Source organism: Dermacentor variabilis, chromosome 6 (assembly GCF_050947875.1).
Source record: "Dermacentor variabilis isolate Ectoservices chromosome 6, ASM5094787v1, whole genome shotgun sequence".
In the NCBI taxonomy this organism is placed as follows: Eukaryota; Metazoa; Arthropoda; class Arachnida; order Ixodida; family Ixodidae; genus Dermacentor; species Dermacentor variabilis.
The window spans coordinates 170,841,717-170,862,741 of record NC_134573.1 but is presented as its reverse complement, the minus strand read 5'-3'; the positions used below and the strand labels follow the sequence as shown (position 1 = coordinate 170,862,741).

Sequence of the window (21,025 nt, the reverse complement as noted above, 5' to 3'; positions counted from 1 at the left end):
GGAGATCAATAAGGCTTCTTGCTACGCAAACACCTTGAGAAAGCAGGAGAGAGCGATTGCTTTCTGCGACCGCTTCACCGTGTAAGAGTCTGTCACATGCCACCTGAACCACGACACTTGCACGTGGTGGTAACGTGACAGCGTCGTCGATGACACGAAGAGGTGTTCGAGGGTGGATGGTGTTGGTCGTCGCTGCGGCGCTCTTTGTCGAGAAAGTGACGAGGCGTTGTCGAATGTCGATGATAGCTCCGTGCTCCCTGAGAAAGTCCATGCCGATGATTAGGTCTCGAGAACACTGAGGGAGAATGCTCAAGCTGGCAACAAACGTAGAGCCGCGAATCTGTATTCTTGCCGTGCACATGCCGAGTGGGGGGACGATGTGCCCGCCAGCTGTACGAACTGGCGTTTGATTCCAAGGCGTCGTCACTTTCTTCAGAAGTGTGGCCAGTTTTTCGCTGATTATAGAATAATCCGCTCCAGTGTCTACTAAAGCAGTCAATTCACGACCGTCGAGCAGTACAGGGATGTCCAAGGAAATTCTTTTTCTGTAATCAGCAGGTACTGTCGTCGTCGATGTATCGTCGGTCCGCGTACGTGTCAGTGGGGGTCCTTGAGCACGTCCAGACTGAGCGGCCTCGCCCCCGAAGGCCGCTGTGGTTAGTTTTCCCGGCGCGGGCTGGGCGACCGACCCCGCACCACACTCGAATACGTACGGCGAGTCGGAGAAAACCACCGCGGCGAAGGGGAGCGTGACTGGTGTCGAGTTGATGGGGATCCGCACTGCTGGGCAACGTATTGTTCAATTTCAGGAGGACGCTGGCCGAACCTAGGTCGCGGCGAGTTTGCTGAAAATCCGCGTAGTCCGAGCTCTCGATAGGAGCACTCTCGGTAGACGTGCCCAGCTTCGCCACAGTGAAAGCAAAGGGGACGGCGATCAGGTGCCCGCCACACGTCTGATTTCCTTGGGGCCTGTCGGTAGTCCTGGTAATACGAGGCCGCTTGGACGGGCTGTAGCATGGTCGTGCACGCGGTGCGAAGTGGGGAGGGAGGTGGGGCAGGTTGCCTCAAAGCTTGCGCATACGACATACGGGAGCTGTCAGTTCTTAGCGGTCGAGCTTCTGCGTTGAAGGGTGGTTCTCTTAGCGCTTGCTGGACTTCGTCACGGAGAACGCTGGACAAGGAGTTGAGCGTCGGCTGTGAGGGTACCGACAGCTTCTGGAGTTCTTCGCTGATTACGGAACGAATGAGCTCTCGAAAGAAATCGACGTGGCCCCCGAGAGCTCCGAAGAAGTCCGTAGGTGAGGCAGCGTTCACTTGGCGTTCGTATGATGGTGCCCGCTGCCGAAGCGTCTGTTCCATGGTGACGGCCTCGGAAAGAAATTCTGACACAGTCTTGGGAGGACTGCGCACGAGACCGCCGAAAAGCTGCTCTTTCACTCCGCGCATCAGGTACCGCACCTTCTTTTCTTCCGACATGCTGGGGTCGGCTCGTCGAAAGAGACGCGTCATGTCCTCGACATACATTGCGACACCTTCATTCGGCATTTGTATACGGGACTGGAGATCACGCTCAGCTCGCTCCCGGTGATCAGGGCTCGCATACGTCTCAAGAATCCGGCGTTTGAATTCTGCCCATGAATTTAGGGCATCTGCACGGTTCTCGTACCAAACACGTGCACCATCGTTAAGGCTGAAATATACGTTTTTCAGTTTGTCTGCGTCATCCCACTTGTTGAACGCGGCAACACGTTCATAGTGGACCAGCCAATCTTCAACATCCTCATGTATGGCGCCGTGGAAGGGATTTGGCGCTCGCGGATTCAGTAGCGTACAAAGAATCGGCGTTGGGCCTTCCATACCTGTTGGCGTGGTCGGAGCTGCCCTTTTCTCTGGGAGGAGTCCAAACTCAGGGGCTTGTCCACGGATCCTTCTGCTGGCGCGGTGTACAGGCGTAAACACCGGTACGGGGCTGGAGCTCCTGCTGCTCGGAGGGGTGTGGTGCATAGATTATATTACCCCGCACCTCCACCAGTTTGTCACGCGCTAACACAAGAGTAAGTGACAGTACGATCAGCCAGAGACGAAAAATGCCAAGCACTGAGCGACGGTTGTTGTTGTTGTTGTTGTTGTCCTGAGTGGCCGTGGCACATACCCACAGTGGGGGATTGGCCAAGAATCGGGCGGTTTAATTAGGTGCCTAAATAATAATGATAACAAGGGAGTTAACAATTTGGGCGTGTGAGTTTAAAGGTAAACGTTTTGTGTTTGGAGAAAAAGGAAATAATCAGATGAAAACCGGGTATAAGATAATAATAATATTAACAATAATAGTTAATAAAAGATAAGAAATAAAAGAAAGCTATGGTTGGGAGGGAGAACGATCAATCTAACATGGAAATCGCTTGGTTTCAATTAGGTAATTTTGGATCGCCAAGCAAACATTTCTGTTGCTGAACCCAACAATGGAGGCTCCAAAAGATAGGATCACAGGCACTGATAAAGTTAGACCAATAGAGCGAAGCGGGATTTCGAGTAGTCGTTTTCTTATAATAGAAAAACGTCTGCAAGACAACAAGAAATGGTCGATTGTCTCCGCTTCGCCACAGAATGAGCATAATGGTGAGGGGACCAGACCAGACCTGTGGAGGTAGAAGTTCAATGCAGGTATACGGCAGCGCAGCTTTGTGATGGACACTTCAATTTTCCGTGTTCGGCAAAAATCTCTGTTCCAAGGGTGCAGGAGATGTCCGTAATCCACAGAGTTAGTAATTGCGGAGCCTGATACTGACTGTATAATGATACTCCTGCGAAATCTAGCTGCAGTAACATAAGCAGTCAAAGGGCAGCAAGGAAGAATCGGGCCACTTATTGATGCCTTGGCTAGAGAGTCTGCAATTTCATTAATGATTAGTCCTTTATGGCCAGGCACCCAAATCAAACGCACGCTTCTCAAGTAACCAGGTACCAATGATTGAAATCTCCTCATTACGCGAGAATCACTAGAAGCAGTAAGGGATGAGCACAATGATCAAGAATCAGTGACTATCACGGCTGACGTAATTGATGGTCCTAATTTGCGTAATGCCAGCACCACGGCCATGAATTCGGCTAAAAAAATCGGTATGAAATCTGGCAGCCGAAGAAAAAATGTCCGATCGAGAATCGGGGAAAATATTCCTACACCTGACTTTTCTTCACATTGTGAAGCATCTGTAGCAATTACAACGTTTGTTTGAAGGTTTTTCAGGTGATCTTGTAATATACCGTCTAGAATACGGTGTGGAAGTAATTTTGCATTATTAGGAAAGATGTCATCAAATTGAATATCCGTGGCAACAGCTCTGTCGGTAATAGGAAGAACATCGCATATGCGCACGCCCAAACAGTCAAGTAATTTTTGCACGAATATAATTTGCGGATTATGTAGGCGCGGCCAGATGACACCGAAAAACAACGCAGGTTGGGAAATAAAGATTATCTGGGGATGACGCAGTGGTGATTCGTAAATCCTTAAGAACGTCTGCACCGTCAAAAGCCGGAACCTGCACGAAAGTGGCGGGACACGGGATTCTAGATAAAGAATAGAATTTGCAACAAATTTAGGAAGACCTAAACACAGACGTAACGCTTCTCTTTCTAAGAGGATTAGAGGACGGGACATGTAGGCTGGAGCTCCAGAGAAGAGCACGCAACCAAATTCTAATACAGGGCGAACGTACACACGATATATCATTAGGAGTGTATCTCTTCTCAATCCTATTCGACGACTGCTCAGCCTACGCAATATGCCAATTGCACGGGTACCTTTCCCAGTCAAATGATCTATATGTGAGCGCCAGTTGAGAGAGGCGTTATAAATAATTCCGAGGTATTTAACAGATTCCACCTGTGGTATGTCTTGAAGGTGGTAAGACAATGAAATGTGCACTATGTCACGTATCGGAAATACGAGAACAGCACATTTGCTGGCATTGAGTGTGAAGTGACTAGCATCTAACCACCTCTCCAGATCATAAAGATAAGTTTGCAGTCGTTGGTATAGCGTGTGGATGTCGTTTGCAGATGCAAAAAACGCAATATCGTCTGCATAAACATAAGTGGTTATTTCTTGATGACAAGGTAGTGTGCTCATGAGAATATTAAAAAGTACCGGGGAAAGAACTGAGCCTTGCGGTACGCCTCTCGTTTGTTTGTGTCTAGAAGAAGAAACGCCCCTTTCGTAGCAATAGAATTCTCTTTCACCTAAGAATGACCGAAGCCACGCTACTATATACCCAGGAACACCACAGGAAGTTAACCGATTGATCAATATAGTGTGCTCGCGGTTCTCCAGCTGGCGCGGCATCTTCGACTTCGTCGTCTTCTTCGCCGTTTTGCTGGGCACGCAATGCTGAATGTTCGCTGGCTCAAAACACCAGGTGGCAATATGTTTTTAAGGCTTGATTTCCAGTGGAAACGCCGGCCTTCATACCACACACAACGCGCGCAAGCCTGCTGTGTCCGCGCCAGATTTGTTTGTGGCCCGGTCTTTGGAGAAGCGGGTCAACCGGTCAACTCCCATGTGACTTGAACGTTTTTAAGTGACAGATCCCATCGCAGCTGGTCGCAGTTATCATCGTGCCTGTCATGGTCATGTTTACCATCGTTACGTCTTCCTGCAATAGTCGCCAGAAAAGAACATTTCGTCCCCGGGCAGGGTCAGGTCCCGGTTGCGTTGCCTGTGAGCAGCGTCGTGCCTTGTCGCCACATCTGTCGTTGTTGCCACTGGGCCACGCGGCGCTGTGGTGCCTGGCACTACCCTTGGGCCTCTCTCCACAATACTCTTTTGCAGGTTGCTTGCAGGAAGTCGTCTCATTCAACGTCCGGCGTACGTTTGTAAGCAGCACAATGCACGGCTGCTCTGAGCATAGTTACCCTTTCGGCCTCATAAATGGAGATCTGGCTAGCGCATGCGTGGGCGTAATCCGTGACAGCGTTCTTTCCGAGGGGAATGAGTACATGAGAAAAGACAATAAGTATTCGCATGAGAACTCAGTCCGCGGACAAGTCAGAATGTTATACGCTAGTGCATACATGAATTTCATGTGCGATTTACTCTGCGTTACCGTTCACTCCACACAGACGACATTGGCGTTTCGTTAAGGCGGCGGCACGCGCGATGTGCGCGAGATAGAGGGCAGAGGATTTACAGGTTTGAGGCTACCTGGAGATACGTCATATCAGAACAGCGCCTATGAGGCGGCATGTAGATGATTTTTTTTGTATTTCCCCGTTATTTCTTTATGATGAAGCCCAGCAAATTTGTAGTTCCGTCATAACGAATGAATTAATTCTTTTATTCAGAAAAGGGAGGACCGAAGGTCGCTGGTGCAGCGGTAATAAAATGAATCGCGTTCCTTCCTGAAAACTTAAATTTAATGCACTTTCATTAATTTGTTTCGATATTATCGATTCGCTTCAGTATTACAACCACTCCACAATGAACGACGCGCATATAATAACGCGTTTCCCCCCAGTAGGACAGTTTTTAATCTTCTGAACTACGTTTACTGTATTTGTGCAAACCGCCCAATTGCCGAGCGATGCCCCAAAGTGGGCCTGTGCCACTTGTGCAGAGGAAATAGCAGCAGCAGAGCAACAACGAAGGTAAGAACAAAAGGGACGATGAGGAAGAAGAAGTAGACGGTGGTCCAGCGGCTGGTACGTTAGTCCTTGACGCCCGTCCATGGCTGAAGCACAGGCCGTCCCCACACCAGCGGTGCGCATGCGATCCCCAAAAAGGAAGCTCTGGCAAGACATTCTCAGTGCCACCGTGGGCTTCTGCATTGGCGCCGCTTTCTTGGTGTTCGTAGGTACGTTCCTTGAAGTCGTCTCGGGGTAAGCGAACGCATGCAAGCGATAGGGTCGGAGACCGTCTACGGCCAGGTGGAAAAAACAAAAAAAATATTAGGCCCATCCCAAGCACTGTGCTTGGGAATCAGCGGGCGCTAAGCTTTTTTTTTTTTTGTAGATGCTTGCATGCTCACGTTATGTGATGTTACATTAAGTTAGGTATTACGTTACGTTGTGCAGATGTCCTGTCTTCTATACACGGATCCCTTCTTTCATTCCCCACTCTCTTTGTCCCCTTTCCACCTTCACCATGCGTAGTAGCAGACCAGAAAATACTATAGGTCAGGCCGATAGCACAACCTTTCCCATAAGTATCTCTTTCTCTCTGACTGCCACATTTACGTTACGATGTAGATATATTGATTTTAAGCGTGCGATTACATCGCTTCTGTTAAAGTAACGTGTGAATGGTATAAGCTGACACTTTTTATTTCTTGAACGATGATAATCTTCACATTCGAACTTATCCGTGCTCCCGACAACTTCAGTCAGACACTGTTGGTCTCGCGGCTCAGTTGCAAATGGAGCTGTGTATACTGAGAAGTACCAAAAGTTACAGCATGACGTTTAACGAATTTGCACCTCTTGTAAAGACACGGTCAATTGCACCTCCCGATTAAAACGTTAGGCAATGTCCTTTGCAGTCGAACTGAACTATGCGAATGCCACGTTTAACGCACCGACCACCGCCACTACGCAAGTGCTTCCTCTCCGCTGCACGGAACGGCAGCCGTATACGAACAGGTACGCAAGCAGAACGCGAAGGAAAACGCCGACGATGAATATCGACAAACGTGCTCGACTTCCAGTCGTCCTGAGCTTCCTCCTCCACCCCATTGATGTGGGAACAGCGCTGAAAACACGGGCAATCGTGAAGGCGCATAGAAAACGATGCGTTTTCTACATGCGTTCACTTTTGTCCGTGTTCCTGGCGTCTGTTCCTGCCCGAATATGAATAGCCGATGACTTCATGTTAATATGCTCCATGCCAACGTCAACACCAAGCTCGGAGAAAGAGACAAATCAGCTAATTCCAAATTCACGCTATAGCTTGAAGACTGTAATGCGGTAGCATTATCTTGGATCGTCAAAATGGATCGCACTGCATCCGGGGTCGGCTTTCTGTTACAAACCACAACAAAATCATTGTGACGACTCATATTGCGCACTAGTGATAGGATCGGCCCACCAGACCGCCACCTTCGATTACACAATATCCGAGAGAGGCTGCAGTTTCGATTACATCGTCTCCGGCATCGGTCGACTCTGCTTCCTTGGTGAGACGCGAGACGACCCGCCAAAGGCCGTGCAAATCGGCAAAGAAAGCTTCGATTTAAGGTAACCGAAGCTTTCTGAATTATTTGTCTTCTTCTTCCGCAGGCGCCATCGTCAGCATGGACGTTCTTATGCCGGGCCACGCCTTCAACCGCAACATCAATCGGACGAAGGTGACCTTCCTCGAGACCATCATCTCCGGCCTCTTCAGCAAGATCGTCGCAGTCTTCGCGGGCGCCGACACCCAAGGCGGGGGAGCCGGTGCCGAAAACCTCCGCCAGGTTCGCAACGGCACCCGAGGCGCGTCGCTGCTGCTCACCCACAACATGTCCGCGCCACTGCACGCGGACCTGCTGGAGCAATTCCACCTTCCCGTGGTCGATTACCTGTCTGACGCTATCAGCAACTACACGGCGACGATGGTCTCTGACACCACCGACGGCGCAAGGGCTTCGGCGTCGGAGGCCGCGGACTCGACTCTTCAAGGGACCGAGCTGACCACAAAGGTGCAGGCGGTGGTCAATGCCAGCGATGTCGGGATGGCGTCGAGTCCCACCTTCAACCAGAACCCTTTAAAGAAAGCGCACGAATCGTCCTTTCTCGGTCTCAGGAACGATTCTAGCCGGGCGGATCACTGACCTGAACACGGCAAAGTGCAGCAAAAAAACAATATATCCGGCTGAGGACAACTGTTCAGTTAGTGTGGGTTTACTGTTTGTCTTACTGGCAGCAGCGATTAATAGCTGGGTCTCCCGTCACTAAGTCTTTCAGTACCTGGATGGAACGAAAATACGTCACAATCTGACATGGCCGCACCTCCATAGTCTGCATGCCAGCTTATCTAATCCATATGCGGACAACTCCATATGTAACTGAAAGGAAGTCTGCGGAGGCAAATCACGCACAAGAAAGAATGCTGCTGAAAAACGTTCCACATTCTCAAACCACGCTAGTTTAAGGTAGTAGGCCAGATTCAAAGGTCAATATATTTTTCACAAAATTGATTTTTTCTGTTTTTATTTCATTTCATGTATGCCCAAACATTCAGCAACATGTTGCAAAATAAAATAATCTTCCTATCGTTATTTGGGAGTTAGTGTCCCAACCCAAACGCTCGTATTGCGAAGCCGAAAATCTGTGCTATTTCTTTTATAGAAATATTATTCAAAATACTTGTCTTTCTTTTTTTATGTTGTCGGTGAGCAGCCACACGAACAAAAGGAGACTGTAGTGCATCTCGTGGGGGGCCCCAGCTATAAAGCTGGCGCTTTTTAGGCATCTGTGTAGTTTTGACATCTTTCACATGGTTTGAAGATTTGTTTACGTTTTTCTCAAAAGATTCTGCTGCAACTCACGTTACGCAAACTTTGATAACTTCTTCTCGCATTTACAGCTGATTTTGCAAATAAATTTGGTCAATATTGCCAATTTTTCCCGTTTCCTTAGTTTTTCTAATGTTACTGTCTGAATATTTATCGCATTGTATTTATCCTAGTTCATTGCACAAGTATCCCACTTATCTAAGTAAATTCCAAAGTTTTAATCAATTCAGCAATTCATTAGTTACTTATCACTGCTGGCGCGACTAGCATTTTTACCACCTTTCACGAGAAAAAATTACCTGACGGAAAAAAATAAAATGAACCGTTTTCTGCACTTTAGATAGTTGAATAAGCTAAATAAGGCATACTTATTCAGGGAAAAAAAACGTTATTTGAATCCTGGCTCCTGATTTAAAGAAAAAAAATTGTGGGACCTACCATCTTAAGCGGAGAAAGAGAGAACAAATATTTTATTTACAACACAACAGAAGACAGCCATGTCCTCTCTCTCTCTTTTTTTTTTTTTTTTTTGAGGCGACAAAACACAACAAAAAAACCAAATACACTACTGAGTGTTAAAAAGTGACTTCTTATTGCGATAGCAGTTATATAGACACTCGCGTTCACGCTGTCGGCGCCGCAGCCACCTCTTCAGCTGCCGCCGCCGTGTTTCTCACGGTATAACCGGCACACGTGCGGCCCGAGCGTAAAGGGCTAGCTCATCGATGATTAGACGGTCTCCAGAGAGACGCGATCGAGAGACGCGCGGAGCGTTTGACTGCGAAAACGATGAGGCCAAGTGGATGGACCCTCACGCGTTTCTTTTTTCTATCTTTCTTTATTTCGAAAGTTTTGCCCAACGGCGTAAACTATTACATATATGCACGCAGGCCGGTTTTGGCAATCTACATCAACAGTGCTCGATGGCTGGTCCCCTAGAGCCAAGAATCATAGTCTGGTGGTACCGTGGGATGAAGGCCCATAGTTCGCAGGTAGCGCCGTCGGATCTGGTTTAGACCAGGACATATCCGCAACAGATGTTCGATTGTAGCCGCGGACCCTCGAGCTGAGCAATATGGACGGGTATCCACAATTGGTCCACGGAGATGTCGTGGCCAGGCATAGGTGACCGATGGGCTAAGTGCCACCCCCACCTCCGACGACGACTACGTGACTGTCCTGAGTCAGAAACCATAGCGGCGGGTGCTCAGGGCCTCTGTGGACACATCCACTATGAGGACTCCGCACCACAGAGTTCATCGAAGTACCCCATCCTCTTCTTACCAGCGCTACCCTCCGACATGAGGCTCCTCAACAAGCAAGTTGCATCTTTTGAACTCGAGGGACTGTTGCCAAATGGTATTGAGGACGTCAGAGTTAACTCTCGAAAAAGGTTGTTGCGGTAGACGTCGCTCAAGCGTCCGCGTTTTACTCTCTGCGAGCTGTCACTGTCCTCGGTGGCATGAACGTTCGCACCATGATCACGCTGGTAAAAGAGGCTACTACAGGCGTCATATATTACATTGATGTCGCCATCTCAGGCGACGGTTTACCACTTTTGATCAAGCCTGCCAATCATGCGACCCAAATACTACAGGTCTCGGAAACTCCAGCTGTGTAAAAATCTTCTTTAAAGGTGACTGCCTTCCGTCGCATGTGGGGGTAGGTAATTTCCGACATGCTTTGTTCCCAAGCCACTTCAGTGGACGAAATGCCATAAATTCGGTCACATGAGCACCATCTGTGGAAAGTTGGCGATATGTTCCCTCTAGGGGGGGGGGGGGGGGTGCAGCACAACACTCTGCAGACTACTCCCAGCTGGGCTAAAACTTATAAGTATCCAAAGTTGCTTTTTAAATTCATGTGTAACATATCAATTTTGGCCACTGCAATTCACAGAATTGTGATATCACTTTTTCATTGCTGAGTTAGAGTTGTAAACTTGATAGTTTTGTTTTCTGAATAGTTGAGATTTTTGCCAATTTTCAGTAAAAAATTGACGACCCAAATCAAGAATTCGAAACCAACACTCACTGGATGTTAAGTTTTTCTTTTAAATGTAACCAACCTGGTCAAGTTCGGTGTAGTGGCTGCCGAGAAAAACTCATTCTCCTTTTACATGTATTTAGATAGGAGCACCCGAGCTAAAGCTTCCTCTTAAAGACAGATTGAAGAATGAAAAATGATTGATAGTGACAGTTAGTAAATGATAATTTTGTAATAGAGATTGATAGAGCTTAATAATGACTATTAATGACACTTATAATAACTACTAATGACTTGTAATGACTGCTAATGACTCCGAAATGACTGATATACCTAACGACGGCTTGTAATGACCACAATTGATTAGAAATGACTAAAAATGACTAGTAATGAGTAGTAATGACTACTAATGACTACGAAATCACCAATATGTCCAACAATGGCTTGTAATGACCACAATTGATTACAAATGACTAAAAATGCTTACTAGTGAGAAGTAAAGACTAATAATGACTGAAATTACTTGTAATGACTATGAAATGACCAATATCTCTAATGACAATTTGTAACGACTACAATTGATTAGAAATGACCAAAGATGTTTAGTAATGACCAGTAATGACTAATAATGACTGAAATGACTTGTAATGACTACTAATGACTACGAAATGACCAATGTCTAATGAGGAATTATAATGACCACAAATAATTAGAAATGACTAAAAATGTCTAGTAATGAGTCGTAATGATAAAAGTGACTACTAATGACTTGTAATGACTACTAATTACTACGAAATCACCAACATGTCTAACGACGGCTTGTAATGACCACAATTGATTACAAGTCACTAAAGTGCTTAGTAGTGAGCAGTAATGACTAATAATGACCGAAATGACTTGCAAAACCTAGTAATGACTACGAAATCACCAATATGTCTAACGATGGCTTTTAATGACCACAATTGATTACAAATGCCTAAATATGCTTACTAGTGAGAAGTAATGACTAATAATGACTGAAATTGCTTTTAATGACTATGAAATGACGAATATCTCTAATGACAATTTGTAACGACAACAATCCATTAAAAATGACTAAAAATGCTTAGTAACAACCAGTAATTACTAATAATTGCCGAAATGACTTGTAATGACTACTAATGACTATGATATGACCAACATGTCTAACGACGGCTTGTAATGACCACAATTGATTAGAAATGACTAAATATGCCTAGTAGTGAGCAGTAATGACTAACAGAAGGGAGAGAAAGAGAAGAGGCAAAGAGAAAGAGGCGAATGATAAGAGCAGGAAAAGTAGGCTTTTGCCGTTCACCTCTTAAGAGGGATCTTAAGCGGCCCTGTAATTTTTCTATTCCTTTACCTTCTCTCTCTTTCTCTCTCTCTCTCTCTCTCTCTTTCCTTATTTTTCTTTTATTAAATGTTGGCTTCGACGTGTTTGATTTTTGCTTCTTCTTTTAGTTCTTTTTTGTATCTATGATATCTATCTTTTGTATATATCTATCTTTTTGTATATATAATTTCTATCTATAGCCAGGCAGATTTCTGCTTTAGCGGCGTTTCAGGACAATTCGGCATGGAGCAGCCGTGAGAAAACGCTGCGTCATCGGCAAAAAGTTCAATGGACCGAGTTCAAGCGCACAATATTCGAAACAAAGAAATGCCACGACATTCAGCATACGGGGGTCATCGCCAGCCACGTGATTCAGAGATTAAATAACCCTCTCTCTCTCTCTCTCCATCTGTGTGAGTGCGTGCCGCATGTGCGTGTATGCGTGCGTGCGCATGTGTGGCTCAGGCACCACGCAGATAGCTATTTGCATATTCATCTGCAACGCAAAGAGAAGAAAAAAAATGTGGGAGCTCAGCTCAGACCTCGGCATCCAGACGTGGGCAGTCCAGGAAGCCCGTGAGGCGGCGTTGAGGCAGGGCCTTGACGTTCCCCCGTGGGAGACCTGAGCCCGGGTCGCGCTAAAACTTGCCGGACTTACAATAAAGTTGCATCCATCCATCCATTGCTGCCGGCATTCGCGAAGGCAGAAGGGCCGAGTTCAGTTTTGGAATGGAATGAGCTCGTCAGGGCCAAATTAATGCATACCCTGCAACCTTCCGTTCTCGGCGCGCTTCGGTGGATGTGTTCGAAGTACTCGCGAAGATTTTCGCAAGTAACCATAGGAGTGACACGAAGAAAAAGCACCCGGGCAAAAAAAAGTGAGTGATAGCAAGACGAAACGAGTTAGATTACAACACAAACACACAGAACGACCGAGATGAACGCGCACGGACAACTCCAAGCGATACATTAAGAGCGAGCTTTAAAATGAAGCTTCCTTTGGCTCTTCCCCCAACTTTGCTTGGACGGCCGTCTGGCCGAGTAAACTGCGCCGATCACAGAGGGAGTGCAATCTAAACTGGTGACGTGATGCGCTGGTCCTGATACCTGCAGTGCACGATATGTGTCCTCGGAAGGGTTTCAATGTGGTCACTAACGTGGGTGGTCCTAGAGATAATGCGTCGCTACATACAACACCTACGCACCTCATATTATTCACCAATAGAAAAATAGAGAAAGAGTGATTGTGAAGAGGAAGATGCGCTATTTTCTGCATCCTTTTAGGAAACACGGCTCAGCATGTTGAGCTAACCATTAAGCGTCCCCAGCAGCATAAAAAGCAGCTATACCGGGAAGCTATTGCGTTACATTGACAATTATCCTCCGGCGGCTCCTGTTCATTATTTCGTTGGTATCATCTTTAGTAGCATCTACACTGGACGACCTTCTAGAACCAACACCAAAGTGAGAGGAATGCCAGCAGCATAAAAGGGAGGAAAAAAATATAAAATAGCGACAAAAACATCTTTTATGCCGGCTTTCGATCGGCCGCAAGTAATGACGACAAACCGTGGACATGCGCCAAGCGATGTACCGTTCAAGAATCAGGTTCGCCACATCAGGGTGCGCTGTAATAGATATATCTTTGTGATAGCAAATTCTACGTCAGTGGAAAGCGATTTGCGTTCGTACTTCCTACTCTAGGCACTGCGTTGATTGATTCGTGGAGTTTAACGCCTCAAGGCAACACTGGTGCTATGTGAGACACGTAATAGTGAAAGGCTCCGGGTAATTTCTTTTTTTACCACGTAGGGTTCCTTAATATGTATCTACATTTAAGTGCACCGGAGTTTTGGCATTTCGCCTCCACCCAAATGCGGCCCCAGTGACCGGAAATCAAACCCGCAAACCTTTGCTCAGCAACAGACCGTCGTAGTCATTGAGCCACTGCGGCGGGTATCTGCACTGCACCTATAGGCCACTGTGGTTTCGCCTATACGTTTCGTCACTTTTGCCACTAGTTTCGCCACTTTCAATTCATTTTTGGCAACACGCCCCGAACAGCCGCGGCTGCAGAATTCTGCTACTGTGGTCGCCATCGCAACGCGATTAAAGGCGGGTGCGGGGAGGTCGACATCATAAACGCCGTTTTTCTATGTCAGTGAAATGTGAAGTATTCCTTAACAAAGCTCTTGCAGGAGCTTGTTTAATGAAAGTTTGTTCACTCCGCTAGACAACAGCGAGGACAGGCTTCAGGTTGCTCATTTGCTCAATCAGTAATTAAAGATGTCATTAACATCGTTAATCACGCACACGAAAGCGCCAATTTATCTAGAGCCTGCCAATCTGGACACTCGAACGATGAAATTAACGCCACCCTGATTTATACTTCTCTAGTTTTCAAATTTTGGTGCACTTCAAAAAAGAAAGAAAGAGGGCACCCGGTATAGGAGCCACAGAATAAGCGCACCAAGCTTATGCAAATGTTTGCTGGGGCGGTCGTTTGAAGCCATCCACCCACGAGGTCTTTAATTAACCCACATTACGGTATGTTCTCTGCATCTTTCGCCAGTAAGACTAATTACGCAGACGAGTCGGACGATCGACGCAAGTGTCCCAAGCTTGAAATGCTCCTTTAACAAACATTTTATAGTTTGAGCTGGTGGGATTGATATAGCGAAAGCGAAGCGGAAATGAACGCCGGTTTGTGAGACAATCCATGGCATTTCATGACGCGCGACATTTCAGACAGCGCGCTGAAGGGCTTCACAAAATCTGATTTGAAAAGAGGTGAAATGGAACGGACTACCTTCTTTTTTTCTCTTATACTTTTGTTCTACATGCATGGGTAATTATTTAACCTAAATGTTTACTCACGGTGTCTTCTGCCATGCTGCTTCTCGCTGTTCACGTATGCACAGGTGTATTCCCGCGTTAATATCGTTTCATAAATACTATTCTCCCTAGTTTCGCTGAGCGCATTTGAACGTGTGTCGTACAGAGATTGCCAGCTGCCTTCTTCTCCAAAGGTGCCCCCCCCCCTTTTTTTTTCTTTTTCTCTAAACGCGTTTTCTCAGGTTGCCTCGTGATGACGCAGTCAATATCGATGACGTCATCAGCGTTGCACAAAGTGCGACCGCACACTCGCGCGATGCACCTCGTAGGCTCTCATCAGCACAGAACGCCAAACATGCGTCGCCAACAAGGTGCCCGAAACACGCGTTGACGCACGCGCGAGAGGCGGCAATCGTCAGCGTTGTTCGCAAGGTATGCCTGAGATCAGATGCGCAGAAGGGAATGAATTTCTTGCGTGGCGCCAATTGCCAAGCAGTGCCTCGTTACACCCCGAACTCGGGGTCGGGACACACGTGGTGTTCCAGTAACGAGAGTCACAGAAGCATGGAGTCTGAGACTAGAGAGGCGATGGCCCACTGACAAATGTATATTGTTTTCTCTAAAAAATCTGTTTGCATTTACGCAAGCTGGTTGCCCTGAATGCATACTGTCGCCGAACAGCCACGAACATGGCACAGCACCGGAGCGCTACACTCACAAATGAACTGCTTCCTTCGCTGGAAGACCAGAAAATACGTGCAAAATGTTGCTCATGCGTACGATTTGTTACGACAGAAGAAAGCGCACATAAGTGAAAAACTACATTTTCCTTCCGAGCAGGGATACAGCATTACCTTTGATTCAATCCACATCGTGTTTTCATGTAGAGATGGCCAGCTGATCGATTGATCTTCCGATTACTCAATTAAAGCTTTAATCGTGGCTGCGTTTTTGTTTGTTTTGTTTTTTGACGGCGATTAATCGGTTAAGCTCAAATGACCAAAATCAGGCAAGCGCCGGCATAGTAGCCAAGGAGGCGACCAAGTTCCGACTCTGCCCGCGCATGCGCGATGCATTCAAGGCGAAATCTGTACAGGCCTTTAACTTTCTTTTTCTCCTTTGTGGTGCGGTAGGACATGCGTGTGGAACATTATTTGTTAGCAAAAAAAAAAAAACGGGAGATAACCAGACGCACCTTACTTTCTGTCGGCGCCTGAATGAAGAAGGAAGCGCAGCGCAGAACGAAAGTAGACGCCACCCCCTTTGACATTTTCGACAGGGTTGACGACTTGACGTACTAAACGCGCAGGTAAAAAAAAACGAGCCTGAACTAGACGCGACGTTTGTAAAATCCTTGTGTTCCTGTGTTGTAAGTTTCTAGTAAGGCGGTATGCCCTAATGAGTACAGGAATATAGAGTAATCTCGCAGCAAGAATAAATACAACTGTCGATTCAAATAGCACGGTTTCTTTCCGTCTTTCTTTCTTTATTCAAAGTGCGTGTATTGTGTCAAGTCACCGGCTTTGACTTTCTTTTTCTCTCGCTTAGTAACGAAAATATATTTCATCTATTAATTATTCTATTAAAAGGTACCGATTGATCGGGTTAAAATTTCTAATCGACGCTAATTTCTATTCTTGAGGTACGAAATGCCACCGAAAGCTCGTTTGAAGCTCATCCTTCGCTTCCGCCGGGAATCCCATAACCTAACGAAACCTATAAGCTCACACTTACGAGAAGTGCAACACGCAGGAAATTCTGCATTTCATTCGTTCTTAGCAGAAAGCCGACGCTCCCGTCCTGGGTCGTTGGCGTTACAGTCTTGCCCACAAAACAGCCGGTATCAGACAAGTGACATCACTTGCGTATTTCACATATAATACCCGATGTTCTTCTTCGGGCAACCGTGCTTTCTGTCAGCGCAATAAAATGCGGGTCCACGGACCATCGAGTTTGCGCGGTGCTAAAGGAAACCACCAGAATACCGTACCATGCCTGCCATCTCCTTGCCGTCGTGAGACATCTTGTGGACGTAGGGCATCACTGTGGGGTCCGAGGTCCGCTTGAGTTGAAACGATCGACTAACGCATGCGTGCTTGTCGCGGCCATCGAAGCCGAAAGAGCACTTCTGCTTCCAGAGCCGCACGCACACACACCCACACTCACGGCAGTTCGGCGTCTAATCTCGTGCCCCCTGCTGCACTGCCTGGCCACTTGCATAGCGTCGCAGCCACGTGACAACATTGCAATGTCGCATATTGCGCCACTGATAACTGTTGTGTCAGGCACTCGATATTACTATAATAAAACAGGATAGTCCTCGCTGCAGGAACGCCTGTCGCCTCTTGTCCTCCGTCTCTGCGTCCACCCGGGAATTCACACTCGCTTTCCGCGTCTGTATTAAATACGTAAGCATTTATGCGCCGACTCACTGAGCGACTCACGCGTGACGCTTTCACTGCATGAAGAAAATGATGTATTAATAAAAACACAAATCAACGAAAGAAATCAGATGGTTACAAACGCAAATCAGCGACAACTAGTTTTGCACTTGGGACTTCTCGATTCAAAGTCAGGTTTCTCAGTAACTGCGCTGCCCATCCGGTTCCGCACGGCGGCGCAAAACTACACGCCTACCTAAGGCCCCTCAATGAAAAAACAATCTCGCGTGCTGCCACTTGTTGTATGCGGCTTCGTTAGTTTTTCGCTCTCTGAAGCGTCGCATGTTCGCGCTGCGTTTATTTGCAACTTTCGTGGTCGACTTCAACCATGTCGTCTTCAAACGCACGCGCTTTTTGTTGACTCAGTCATACATTTCATGGCATTGTCTTTGTTTGGCCCCAATGTATGCGAACAGCACCTTTTGAGTGTGTCGCCGTACGTTACGAAGCGGTGACGGTACGTGTAGGCAAAGAGGTGCGTTGATGGCGTTCCCATCCTTATATAAGCCGTTATCGCTCGCTCTTTAGCGCCTTATCCATCCGCGTTTATTTTATTTAGGGCCATTACACCTACCGTGTTTCGCAATCGTAGCAACCTGACCGCGAAGGTGGCGCGATTTCGCAACCGTGGCAGATATACAGAGCGTTAGTGGCAGTAGAGAGGTTAAGACAGAAACAACCTCAAGGAGGCACCTGAGATGAGCGGGGAAAAACAAGAGTTAATGGACAATGGCGGCGACTGAAAGCTACAGCAACGACAGCAGAAGAAAGAAGCTCACGCGACAGCAACGCTACGGGCAGCATGACACCATCGTCGCATGCTAGTCCAATTGGCATCACGGCGTTGCAACCGCGTTTCTTCCGTTTCTGTGTGCGACATTCGCGGCGTTTCTCGCCGTTCTACCAAACGGAGCGGCACACGACGACGACGACGAAAAGCAGGCTATTAGTACAGCAAATGCTTGCGCATGTTTTAGATGACTCCCAGAGGAGTTTCTGCGTGTATTTTTATTCACACTGACCCCATATCTTGTGCTATTTTTGCCAGCAGTTAATCGCTTGTTTTTGACGTGGAGATATATTAAATTCGATGACATTTTTCCTAATAATGGAAAATTACTTCCACATCGTATTCTAGACGGTATGTTACAAGATCATCTGAAGAACCTTCAAACAAACATTGTAATTGCGACAGATACTTCACAATGTGAAGGAAAGTCAGGTGCAGGAATATTTTCCCCGATTTTTCATTGGACATTTTCTCTTCGGCTTCCAGATTTCATACCGATCTTGTTAGCTGAATTCATGGCAGTGGGGCTGGCATTATGCAAATTAGGATCATCAATTACGTCAGCCGTAATAATCACTGATTCATTATCATTGTGCTCATCCCTTACTGCTTCTCACGATTCTCGCGTAACGAGGACGTTTCATTCATTGGTACCTGGGCACTTGAGAAGCGTGTGTTTCATTTGTGTGCCTGGCCATAAAGGACCAATTTTAAATAAATTCTGAATTCTCTAGCAAAGGCTTCGACCCGATTCTCCCCTATTGTACTTTGACTGCTCATGTCACTGCTGCTAGATTTCGCAGGAGTGTCATTATGCAGGCAGTATCAGGCTCCGCAATTACCAACTCTATGGATTACCGACATGTTCTATACCCTTGGCATAGAGACTTTCGCCAAACACGACAAACTGAAGTGTCCATCACGAGGTTGCGCTGTCATATACCTACGTTGAACTTCTATCTACACAGGTCTGGCTTGGTCCCCTCACCATTCACTCTGTGGCGAAGCGGAGACAATAGACCATTTATTGTTGTCTTGTAGGCGTTTTTCTGTTATAAGAAAACGACTACTGGAAATCCCGCTTCGCAATATTGGCCTAAATTTATCAGTGCCTGTGATCCTATTTTTTGGAGCCTCCATTAGTGGGTAAGAAATGTTTGCTTGACAGTCCAAGATTACCTAATCGAAACCAATCGATTACCACGTTAGACTGATCGCCCTCCCTCCCCACCATAGCTTTATTTATTTATTTATTTATTTATTTATTTATTTATTTATTTATTTATTTATTTATTTATTTATTTATTAGATTTTTTAACGTTCAAATTATTAACTCACTTGTTTTTTATAGACCTAATTTAGCCACCCGATTCGTGGCCAATTCCTCACTGTGGGTATGCGCCACATCCACTCAGGAGAACAACGACAACAGCAACACTTGCAGTAGCTAATCTGTCGGCCACCTCGTTTCCCAAAATTCCAACGTAGCTCGGTAGTCACTGGAAACAGACCATCACGACCAGCAAGAGAGGAACACATACATTAGGTACCCGACACCCGTGACGTTTTCGGTATCAGATGCCGAGAATGTCCTTCGCACCCTGTGCAGCACGAATTTTCCAAAAACATACGGTCCTACGAACATGTAAAGTCATCACTGCTATACAGGATTGACCCATTCCTGCGGTTTTCAAGCGAACCAATAGATTGACCGCACTTTCGAAACGCTTCTCTACCGCTTACGTTTACAAGCAGCCTACGCGCCTCACTTCTTGTGTCGCATCAGAAGACCGATGTCCCCACATTGTGGTTACTGTGATAACTCCGACGTATCAGTGGTGCACATTATCATAGAATGTAGTCGATATGACTGACCGCGGGTTCGCCTGCGTGATCGCTTGAACACCCTCGACAGATAACATCCACTCACACTGAGCAAAATGCATGGATCGTGGTGATTCCCTGGTAAGCGGAGCCATGGTGGTATGGTGCAAGTGCCCTTCGAGATTTTTCAGAGGAGTCTCACCTAATGGACTGCAGTGGCATTACTATTTTGCCGGCGGACATTATCCGGTGGACATTTCATTTCATATTGTGATTCTTTTATAGCGATCTGATATCGCAGTGATGTCCTTGTGCACATTAAGAGACTTGTGTGGGCCCCTTTACTCCTGTGACCATCCCATGGTAAATGGACTGTGCCTTAGATGCTGGTGCCCATAGACTAGACAATTTTCGTCTCGACAGTAAGTAAGTAAGTAAGTAAGTAAGTAAGTAAGTAAGTAAGCAAGTAAGTAAGTAAGTAAGTAAATAGATAAATAAATAAATAAATCATTGTGCAGTTGTGTTCGTGTGTGTATCGTGATTTTGGAGTTTGGAGTTTATTTTGTTTATTTTTCTTTTCTTTCTTTTTTTTTTTTTTTCTTGCGTAACAAATCTGCGATTTTGGTATAGCCGGCTCTCACTTAACCTCCCATCCTAAGCTTCTGCATCCAAACAAAAAAAGATAAAAAATACCGAGCTGATCGAAATTAATACGGTCCCTGTCACAACCTTAGCCCTGCCCTTTCTCTGGGAAATCAAACCCCGTAAATTAATTTAAGGACGGTCGAGTGATGCGATGTTTTCCTAATTTCACGGAGCCTAGCGGCCTTGCAGGTACGACCACATGTGTTCTGCTAGACATAACATGCAGAACGCAGACCAAATATCGCTTCGCAGAACGTTGCCGTCTTCTCACAGCAGTAATGCGTTTACACTTCACATTCTTGCCGGGTCAGGCAATTCTTACAGGAAACTGCGAATGACGCATCGTCGATCCGTAAACACTGCCTATACATCGCATACGTTCTCTCGTAAATCATCCACCAGGCAAATGAAGAGAGAGAGAGAGAGAGAGAGAGAGAGAGAGAGAGAGAGAGAGAGATGGGGAGGGGGGACGCCTTACGCGGTACCGTTCTCTGCACACAGATGCCCGCCGTCTGCGGACGCAGCTGTTTAGAAGTGAGACGTTCGTGGCGTCGCCAACGTGAGCGCCGCTATATTTTTGTTCCGCCTAACTGAATCGCGTACAGCGGTATGGAAGCTATAGGAACCAACGGCGCTTTAGAGATAACCTGTGCGCAAAGAA

The 21,025-nt window shown here is 46.5% G+C and overlaps 2 protein-coding genes across 3 annotated transcripts in view; one reads left to right on the top strand and one right to left on the bottom strand.

Annotated features, from left to right (window-relative positions):
• The window catches only part of LOC142585768 (uncharacterized), an 89,438-nt gene extending 72,438 nt beyond the window's left edge, over positions 1-17,000 (bottom strand). For both annotated transcript variants that reach the window (XM_075696759.1, XM_075696760.1), the window contains exon 1: positions 16,655-17,000. In XM_075696759.1, the coding sequence (XP_075552874.1) occupies positions 16,655-16,705 (51 nt within the window). In that variant the 5' untranslated portion in view covers positions 16,706-17,000. The remainder of the gene's footprint in view (positions 1-16,654) is intronic.
• LOC142584442 (uncharacterized) lies at positions 5,615-8,589 on the top strand. Its single transcript, XM_075694591.1, has 2 exons — positions 5,615-5,852; positions 7,273-8,589. The coding sequence occupies exons 1-2, from the start codon at positions 5,726-5,728 to the stop codon at positions 7,803-7,805; spliced, it is 660 nt and encodes a 219-aa protein (XP_075550706.1). The 5' UTR covers positions 5,615-5,725; the 3' UTR covers positions 7,806-8,589.
• Positions 17,001-21,025: the final 4,025 nt, after the last annotated feature.